A 10,089-nucleotide genomic window follows, 5' to 3' on the forward strand; every position below is an offset into this window, starting at 1 on the left:
CCTCCAAAGTGACACTTTATAGGATGTCGTCCTGTTGTTTCAATCAGTTATTGTCCGACTAAACAATAGGGTTAAGGCCTTCTGTTGTTTAAGATTTATATTTTACAGTATTTTGTACATTGTGAATTTTTTTTTCCAGTTTATGTGACAGTGGTTTATCTACATTAAAAGTCAATGTTTAGCATCCATTAAACATTGTTATAAATACAAATAGTGCATTTCTATTCAGTGTAACTGTTGCATGTCTGCTTCTGTCGTTTATTTAATTGGACTGTTTACCAAAAACAAATGAAAATCAGTTTACAGATGGAGAAGACTGAAGAAGAAGTTGAATTTGATGTGAGGGTGTAGAAATATATCTGCTTCTGGTTCAGATGGTGGACGTGACAAAGAGCTCTGACAAGATAATGCGTGAAAGGATAGTAGAATATCAGCAATATGGACATAAAAAGCAACCCTCCATAGTTTTGTTGTCTCATAGTTTAGTTTTATCAACACTGAATCCATCCCTTTCTGAAGAACATCGTTAAAAAGGAACAACTGTCATCAACCATCAGTAGAAATATGGACTCTGCAGTAAAAAAAAACCAAGATGCTAAAACAAAACCCAAGTTTCAGTATCAATAACAATATTTAACATTTTACAAATAGTTTTTACAACAAGAATTAACACAATCATCTTTACGAAGAAATAAAATACAGTCCAATGCAAAACTGGAAGCATAATCTGTGTCTGTTGAAAATGCTGCTCATAGTTTTCCTGGTGAAAAGTCTTTGGACACCATCAGAGAGCTGACGCATAAAACAGCAGCTGTTTTTACTTTAAAACAACATAATGAGGGTTAAAAAAAACTTGACAGTATCACAAAATGTAAAAAATAGCATATGTTCTGTTTTTCTTCAGTCACTACAGCATGTAAAGTGATAAATACTCCACACAATAGAGCATGTTGCTGTTCTTGGACCAAAGTAACAGCGTTTACGTTCATAGCACTCGGTTGAACTTTATGTCAGTGAAGGAGGATAAACATGTAATTGTGGGATAATGCAGTGGCACCTGGACACAGCCTGCAGGTTTTCACTGGTCCAGAATAGAGGAATGGAGTGAATATTCCTATAATGACCTATATCTATGCATTTAGCATACAGCTGGACTGTTAGCTTTTTAAAACCCAGCAAATCATGTTCAACAGCAGTGCAGCACCATTTATCAGGACGTTCTGGGGGTATGTGGTCACGTTTCTAGTAATAGTACCATCATGTTTTCTCAGTTTGCTTGGTGATAGTGAAGGATTATCGCTGTGATAAAGCAGATTTGTGAAATGCTGTCTCAGTATTCTAAACCTCTGTGTAGTGTTGTGGTGTGTGAGTCTTCACACGCTTCATTACTGATGACACATATCATACACCAGTGAGGTCTCACTGCCAACAGTTGTCAGCAGATGGACTAACTGTTAGAACATGTGGCTCAGGTGCGATACGCCCCCTGACCTCTGTCAGTACTTTCACCTTTCTCCACCATACTCTCACTGTCACTGCAAAGTAGATGCAAACTGTTTCTCTCCAGCGTGTACGGTGATGTGTCGCCGCAGGTGGCTGCCTGATATAAACGTCTTGCTGCAGTATGAACACCTGAACTGTTTACAGTCTGTGTGGACGGTCATGTGGACCTTCAGGGATCCTGACTGGGCGAAGCGTTTGCCGCAGTGGACGCAGCCGTAACGTTTCTCTCCGGTGTGGACGCTCTGGTGGCGTTTCAGGTTGCTGGAGTCGGAGAAGCGCTTGCTGCAGAGCACGCAGACGAACGGCTTCTCACCTGTGTGGACCCTCATGTGGGTCTTCAGGTTCTTCAGGCAGGCCAGAGTTTTGCCACAGCAGTTACAGACAAACGACTTGCCCCCGGCGTCCTCTCTGCTGTGGTTGGCAGCTCTGTTCACTCCATCCTGATGCCTCCACCCGTCCCTTCTGATGAAAGCATTGTGTCTTTCTGTCACTTTCCTCACTGCAAGCTGAAGCCCATCTGCAGATAAGGGCACCCTCTGCTGGTTGTCGGTGTACACTGCAGGCTGCTGGTGCTCTGCTACAGACAGATTCACCTCACCGACAGTGAACTGGAAGCTGCTGCTGCCTGAATCAGCTGAAACACTCACACTGTTGTTCAACACATAGGAGCAGCCAGGATCTTCACCAAGGGGATTCTGGGTGGCGCTAGCACCGTGCTGCAGCGGAGACTCGTACATCAAACAGTCGTAACTGCTGGTTTCTGACCTCTGGCTAGTGTTCAGGGTTTTCTGGACAGACGTGGAGGTGGAGCTGACTTCACTGCTCATCCAGGACCGAGACGAGCTGTCCTCTTCATCTGCAGCTTCCTGTTTGGTCAGCAGAAGAGCTTCTGTCTCTGTGGTCTGTCCTTCATTAACACGACAAAAACCTTCTGGAGAAAAAGAGAGAATCTCTTTAATACTCTGTTTTTCAAGTTACATTTAAATAAAGCTGCACTCTACAAGTGTGTAACATACGATGGGTCCTGTTTTTAATACTAAAACTGTACTTACTGTCGTGCTCAGACTGGGACCAGGACTTATCGTCATCCTCTACTTTGATCACTGCAGTCGTCAGGTGGGTCGTCTCACCTGCAGCAGGCTGGAATCACAGCAGAGAGAGAAAAGGAACAAAAAGTGAGGGATGAAAACGCGACTTCAGAAGGTAAAAAAAGACACTGATACACTCAGTGTCCTTTACTAAACCATCACCTGTGAGGTTTCTTGTCCAGAGTCAGATGGTGGATCCTGGGTGGACACTCTGGACAGCACCACCTCACCTGGGAGACAGATAAGTAAAGTTGTGGGATCATATACAGAAGGATAGCTCACTTTACAATACTGAATACTCTGGATAGATATTATTCCCCCATAAAGAAAACGAGGGAGAAAAATTCTTGTCGTGTAGATAAATACATCACTTTACAAATTAAATTACTGACATACAACATTTTTGTCAGTACTGTGTAAAAATACGTCCTCGGCTGAACGTGCCCCTATGTCCAGCAGCACACTGTGTAGTGGGTGGGAGGGATTGTCCAGGATGGAGAGGAGTTTGGACAGCATCCTCCTCTCAGCTACAACATGTAGAGGGTCCAGCTCCACCCCCAGAACAGAGCCAGCCCTTCTAATCAGTTTGTTCAGCCTGTTAGTGTCTGACACCTTCATGTTGCCGCCCCAGCAGACCACAGCATAGAAGATGATGCTGGAACCAAAGACTCTGCAGCATGGTGCTGCAGACGTTGAAGGACCTGAGTCTCCTCAGAAGATAGTGTCATTCACTCTAACTTGGGGTTGATAAGCAAACTGGAGGGGGTCAAGTGAGGGTTTGACCAGAGGTCGGAGGGACTCCAGGATCAGCCACTCCAGAGCCGTCATAATGTGTCAGAGCCACTGGTCTGAAGTCATTGAGGACTCTGGGACGTGGCATCTTATTCACAGGAACCAGACACGACTTTTTCCACCCAAGAGGAACTCTCCACATCACTGAGATGGAGATACCAGGTTGTGACCTGACTTTCCCAGAGGGGGGGAGGGCTAGTGGAGCTGTGGGCATCTTTAACATTAACATACACCAGGTCCAGCGTCCTCTCCCCCCTGGTGGGACAGCTCACAAACTGGGTAAAGATGTGAAGTGTCTTGGTGAGGGTGGCCTGATTAAAGTCTCCAGAGATCATAAAGGAGGCGTCAGGGTGTCTGAATGACGTCACACGCAGCTGGAGCCACGTCACCGTGAAACAAACCAGACTGAAAAGATTTGATTTGATCAGAGTTTGGTCTTTTACTCAGGTCGTCCTCAGTACGATCAGCTGATCCCGGGTGTAAACAAAGGAGCTGTCTCCATGGTGATGGAGCAGCTGAATGATGAATCCAAAGGTAAAAACGGAGATAAAACATGATCTGAGGGGGTTTCACTTAATTTAAAAACTAGTTACTATCTGCACAAGAATAATATAAATAAGAAAATAAAAACGATGTGTCGCTTTAAAAACATTTAATGTATCCACATTTCTTTTTAATAAATAGAAAGCAGCTCCCCTATGAAGCACTGAGCCTGTTTCAGACCACATGTTCACGGTTACCTCCAGGTGTGCGCCCCCTCCTCGGCTCGTTGCCCGGGTGCTGACCGGCCAGCTGCGTCCGAGCGGCCGCGGCTCGCAGGGCGATTGCGCGGCCGGCTCGGAGCTCCATGAGCCGCAGTTTTCTCCGCAGCACCTCGTTCTCCTTGCGGCCCCGGGAGATCTCCAGCTGCAGCACCGAGTAGCCGCTGTCCACCAGCTCACAGATCTCCGCCACCGCGGTGTTGGCCAGCACCTCCATGATGGAGGCCAGCTGCGTGTGGAAGGCGGCGGCCGGAGACATGTTTCTCTCCACCGAGGGCTTCTTAGTCTGAGCAGAACAACCCGAATCACCTGGTCAGAACCAGAACCGCACGGGCACGAAACGTTCACCTGGATGCGGACTCCCACCTGGAGTAAACACTGCCGACGCGAACCAGGAAGTGATGCGAGGAGGGAAACTACACGCAACCCGAAGTGCGCATGTGCACAGTGCTGCAAAAATATCCCAGGTATGAAAAGCAGAAAACATTCACTGATCCAACAAAAGTGGTGTTTACATTTGATTTATTGTAAGTTATTCACTTCATGCTGCTCAAAATTTGAACTTAAAATCATTTTGTGTTTGTTTTGTGACTCTTTGTGTCCCACTGCTGTTGTTTTCATCTCTTTTTATTCATTGTGTGCTTGTTTTTTTGGCTTCTAATGTATCTGAAAACACAGAAACAACATTCTTCACATTTCTTTTTTGTCCAACCATCAGTCCATGCCCACCAAAATTATAGTTTACTGCAAACGAAATTCAAACTTTGAGAAGCTTGAACGAGATCATTTGGAGAATTATAAAACGCTAACCTCTCCTGCAGCTCTCTGTTGGTATTTTAATCTCTTTAATGTCTTTTTGTGGTTGTTTGACATCCTCTTAAATACCTTTGCACCTTTTGTTGTTGTTTGTGATCATTTTGCCTTTTTGTTGTTTATTTTGCATGATTTCCTAGATACTTGTTACTGGTTAAGTTAGTTTTATATTTCTATACAAACTATACTATACTGTCCACTGACAGGAGAGAATGACTTTTAAATAACCACCTTTGACCATAACTTATATTAATTATGTGAAATGTGGGAGTGAGTCTGTAAAACACTGATTTACAGTACATTCACAAAAGGAATACCTGACACAAAGCAAATTTCGAAGGTGTTTTATTAACAAAAATGAAACATGAACTGCATGTCAGATTATCTTGCAAGCAATTACTTTTTATGAAGATGGTGTTTGATCTGTACACAACATTTTACACAACAAAAACAGAGATTATTAGTGTTTAGTTTAAGTGATAAGTGAGACACTCTTACTGCCAATTATTTTCTTCATTAACTGTTTGTTTCAAGTATAAAGATCTTCAACACCATGTTTTCAATACCATCTTCAAGAGAGAGAACAAACAGCAAATTATCAGAAATCAGAACGTGAAGTTTTGTTTTAATATCAAAATATTACCAAAATAATAAAAAGATGATCTGTTGGAGCACAGCTTCAAAAAGCATCATCTTCACCTGTGGAAAATGATTTACTCATGCACTTTAAATAACTTTCTTCTTTTTGAAACAACATATTTACAGAACATATCCCATCACTTGTCCATTCAGACGTTAGGGTGACATTTCTTCAAGTGTAACTTGAGACTGTATTTGACGATGAAGCTCCTGGAGCAAAACGTGCAGGCGTACGGCCGCTCTCCAGAGTGCACGCTCAGGTGTGACTTCAGGTGTGCCGATTGCGTGAACTTTTTGCCGCACTGGCTGCAGCTGAACGGCTTCTCGCCTGTGTGGATCCGCATGTGAACCTCCAGGTTCTGAGATGTGGCGTACGTCTTGTTGCAGATGGAGCATATGAACCTCTTCCCTCGGACGCCGGTACTCGGCTGCCTGTTACACAGCTGTGACCGGCCTGACTGGTCCCTGAACATGGCGAAGTTCATCATGTCAGCGTCCTCATATTCGAACACGGAGTTGCTGTTTTCAGACAGCTGGCAGTCTGTTGAGGTCGATCCCGATACGCTGACCAGCTTGAGACCAAATGCATCACTGTCCTGTGTTTTCATTTTGGTGAAACTGAGCAAAAGACATCTGGCTTTTTGACTGCTTGGTCCACGTGAGGCTGAGATCGATTTCTGCTCTATTCGACGGAGACTGAGACTCCATCAAAGTGTTATTACTGAAATAATTCTGTCTGCTAGAGCTAGGAGGAACCAGCGAGCACTCCTGGACTACATGGACATCTGGATCCATCTGTGAGGAGTAAGAACAAACCAACTCGCCACCATCCATCTCATCACTGCCGATGTGACTGGAGCAGCCTGGCTCGCTGCGAGGTGAGTCCACACTGTAAATGGTCACGTTCTTCTTCGGAGTCAGTTGAGATGTTTTCAGTGTGAGCTGCTCAGAGGGAGAACTCCTCTCGGCCTCCTCAGTTCTTTGCCAGTGTCTTCTGATTGGAGCTGATGTGACGATCTCTCTGGCTGCAGCTGTACCTCCATCAGCCGGTGTTTTGTTGTCTGTAACAAAAGACAAAAGACATTGTGAGTCATTGAAAATGTGGCTTCTTACTGTGAACGTTGATTAAATTCAGATGTTAAAAAAACAATAATTATAGTTAAAAAATATAGTTATAAACAATGTAACTCCATGTTAAACTCAACGCTGTATTTTAAACTAAGCATTTCCAATGGAAAGTTTTGCATTATCCACTGGAGGTCAAGCTTGTCCAAGAAATATTATAAAAAAGGAGGGTCAAATATAATATGTTAACCAATCCAGAGTAAAGCGAAAGTTAAAGATATATGATCAACATATTTATGAAAAATTGTTTAATGATGTTTAGATATAATTTTATCAAATCATTAAAGAAATGTGTTAGAATATTGATGGAGAACACTTTATAACTAGAACAAATAATTGTGAAAACAGTCAGATGCAGAAAATACTAAAAGTGGAGCTCCCTTCAAAGCTCAGTTTCAGAGTTTTCACAGTTTCATTCTGAAAACAATAAAGAACGTGTAGGAAAACTTTAGTCAGTCTATGTTCACTGTACATGGTTGTATGTACCCTTGATTTTGTAAACTGCATATTTGACAGACTAAACACATGTTCAAGTAAACATCACATCCAGGAAAGACTTCCATCCACATCCACAACATCCATCCACCAGGAGGCACTGGTGGGCGGGCCTACAAGAAGGTGACGTGAATGTGAAAACTACGGTGGCCTGTAGTGCATGAAACAACAACATAAGAGCCAACATAATGACTATTTACAAAACACGACAAGATCTGAAAATTACAGAAAAGGGAGAGAGTAGCTCTTGTTTCTGATTAGACAGGAACTAAGTCAATTCAGATGATGCTGTTCTTGTCATTCACAAGCTTAAAAATGAGGAAATTAGTATATTGCATCTCCCATGACACACACTCACCTTCCCCAAAGGTGTCGTTGCTGTCTGAGTCCTCATCTTTGATCAACACCACCTCTGGAAGCTGCAGAAACCAACAAGTGAACAAAAATATAGTTAAAGTGGCATCAGATGTAAAAGTAGTTCATCATGTAAAAATAAACAAAAATAAATAAGATACAAGCAAACTAATCAAGGTAAAACACACGTTGACTCATTAAAATAATTTAAATCACAATAAAAAAAATGAATTAAAAACGACAAGATCATTCTATCAATGTAAGATCAGTTGTTCTAGCCAAGATCAAGCTACAGTCACTTAAAGCTACTGTACAAAGGTTGATAACGAGAATTTAAATAGGAACTTGTGTTTTATTTTTATTCCATTACCTCAACTTAATCATCACATTATCTCAAAGGTGACCTCTGGTTTTTGAGATGATCCATGTGATAACAAGCCCGTCATCATGATAAAATGCCTTTAAGCTCAAGTTAACAAGACTGTGAAATAAAAAATGATTCAAACGATCATTATCTTCAGATAATGGATCAACATCGCCATGACAACACACACACAGAGCATGTGCAGAGGTTTGCAGCAGAGATAAAGAAATAATTAACTTCTAATCTGGAGATTAAATGTAATTGCAAGCATGCCTCGTCTTGGCATGTGTTTTTAAAGCATGCATCAACATATGTTTACCATTATTAAGTTCTAAATAAAGCTCCATCAGTTATTACTAAAGTATTAATTAATCCAAGTGATTTACTAGTTTTGTAGGTCACCTGATATGATTAATCCATTAGACCCTAATGAACTATTTTGACAATTGTTTGGAATTTCTTTAGTAAAAATGACAAATGTTTGCTTCTTGAGTTAATACTTTTGAATTTGAGACATCTAAAAAAAACATTTGCTGATATTTTGTGGCATTATTTAGCCCAAACGATTATTAATGTGCTCTGTCTCTGTTAAATTAACCAATAAATAAATCAAATCAAATAACAAGAGTCATAAAATAATCTAATAAGAACCAGTGATGCATTTTAACAAGTTATGTAATAAAACACAAACCAGTGCTTTACTTCAGTATTTTTATTCAGTGTTACTTTGTATTTGTTAAATTGTTTTAAATACTGTTTCATGGTTTTCGCTCCTCTAGAACGAAGATTTCCTGTATTTCACACTAATTTGAGTGTTTTACTTTATTCTACAGTCATATGATTCTCTAACAATCACGTCCTAACTTCTCCTTTGAACTGTTCAAACTAAATAATGACGCGCCCTCGATAAGAACGTAATAAATATGTTGTGCGCACTTGATTATTCACTTCTCGCCACTTTAGGGTCTCTCTCCTCTTCTCCCCATCGTGGGATAAATAAAGTCTCATCTTATCTTAGGATGGCGACAGGCAGTCTGTGTTTACCTCTTCCTGCACCACCATCCCTGCTCCTCCGTCTCCACCGTCAGCACCGACATCTCCGCTGTCACCATCCCCCTGCTGCGGCGTTTCCGCTCCCGGTGCGCCCTGCGCGGCCGGCACGACCTCCGTTCCAGACGCAGCCGTCCCCGCGCTGCTCCCCCGGACCACGATGGACTCGATGAGGTGCAGCTTCTTCCTCAGGTCCTCGTTCTCCTTGTGGCTCCGGGTGATCTCCATCTGCAGCACCGCGTAGCCTTCGTCCACCACCTCGCAGATCTCCGCCACCGCCGCTTTGGTCAACGCGCCCATGATGACGGTCAGCTGCTCGTGGAGAGCTTTGCTGGTTAAAGCTGCCATCCCGCTGCTCGAGAGGAGTCCGGACCGGGCTCACAGTCCTCCCAACAGCCTCTGAAACCCGCGGTGATGTCGGCGATGGAGCCACGCAGTAGATCTGTTTGGACACTACAGCTGCCCGTCTCCGATCATGAAGGAGGAACAAGTGGTTTTCTTTTTCCGCCCGAGTCGCACTTCCGGAAACAAGCAGGCTTCAAAATAAGAGCGTGTTATTCCAGGAAAAGTAGAGGGATGCTAAGTAGTAAACAAAACAAAGCGTGCTCCAAAATGTAGGTTAAAAAGAGCTTTTATAGGTGGAAATTATATTTAGAGAAGAGAGAAAACTAGAACTGAAGTTGCAGCTAACATGCATGTCTGTCCAGACTCATAACAACTTCCAGCATGAGTCTAAGTGGACATGTGCCAGATTCAGGTGTTTCTGAGTTATAGTACTGATGAGAATGAGATCCCAGTAACCAGTGACCTTTTCAACACAGTCCAAAAAATCATTCCAGTACCAATATGTCATGTTCATCAGAGTGTGATCTGATTGATTTATAGTTTACAGACATAAAAAAAAAAAAAAACATTTTAAACATGAGGCTTTAAACTCAGACTCCCTGTGTCTAATTTGGTCCACGGGTGTGACTCTTTAATGACGGCAGCATCACATTATTTTTAAATGTGAGGACACCAAAACCTTAACCATCTGTTTCTGTATTTTTTAGCCCTTCTTTATTCTTTGATTATTTTATTCATCAAATTAGAAAAATAAATAGTT

General features: G+C 42.3%; 3 protein-coding genes across 4 annotated transcripts; all 3 read right to left on the reverse strand.

The window, feature by feature from the left end:
- Positions 1-462: 462 nt before the first annotated feature.
- Positions 463-4,605, reverse strand: LOC117152973 (zinc finger protein 12-like). 2 transcript variants are annotated; one of them, XM_033326453.1, is made up of 4 exons: positions 4,124-4,605; positions 2,754-2,821; positions 2,556-2,643; positions 463-2,431 (listed from the first exon to the last, which is right to left on the reverse strand). In XM_033326453.1, the coding sequence occupies exons 1-4, from the start codon at positions 4,401-4,403 to the stop codon at positions 1,533-1,535; spliced, it is 1,335 nt and encodes a 444-aa protein (XP_033182344.1). In that variant the 5' UTR covers positions 4,404-4,605; the 3' UTR covers positions 463-1,532. The 2 variants fall into 2 exon arrangements, with proteins under 2 accessions (XP_033182344.1, XP_033182343.1); XM_033326452.1 differs by having other exon boundaries at positions 463-2,434.
- A 681-nt stretch (positions 4,606-5,286) lies between these two features.
- On the reverse strand, positions 5,287-6,227 carry LOC117152975 (gastrula zinc finger protein XlCGF8.2DB-like). Its single transcript, XM_033326456.1, has one exon. It carries the CDS (start codon positions 6,202-6,204, stop codon positions 5,746-5,748), a length of 459 nt encoding a protein of 152 aa, XP_033182347.1. The 5' UTR covers positions 6,205-6,227; the 3' UTR covers positions 5,287-5,745.
- Positions 6,160-9,842, reverse strand: LOC113172078. The gene is made up of 3 exons (XM_026374898.2): positions 8,979-9,842; positions 7,575-7,635; positions 6,160-6,657 (listed from the first exon to the last, which is right to left on the reverse strand). The coding sequence occupies exons 1-3, from the start codon at positions 9,330-9,332 to the stop codon at positions 6,185-6,187; spliced, it is 888 nt and encodes a 295-aa protein (XP_026230683.1). The 5' UTR covers positions 9,333-9,842; the 3' UTR covers positions 6,160-6,184.
- Positions 9,843-10,089: the final 247 nt, after the last annotated feature.

This window comes from Anabas testudineus, chromosome 17 (genome assembly GCF_900324465.2).
Source record: "Anabas testudineus chromosome 17, fAnaTes1.2, whole genome shotgun sequence".
Taxonomy (NCBI): domain Eukaryota; kingdom Metazoa; phylum Chordata; class Actinopteri; order Anabantiformes; family Anabantidae; genus Anabas; species Anabas testudineus.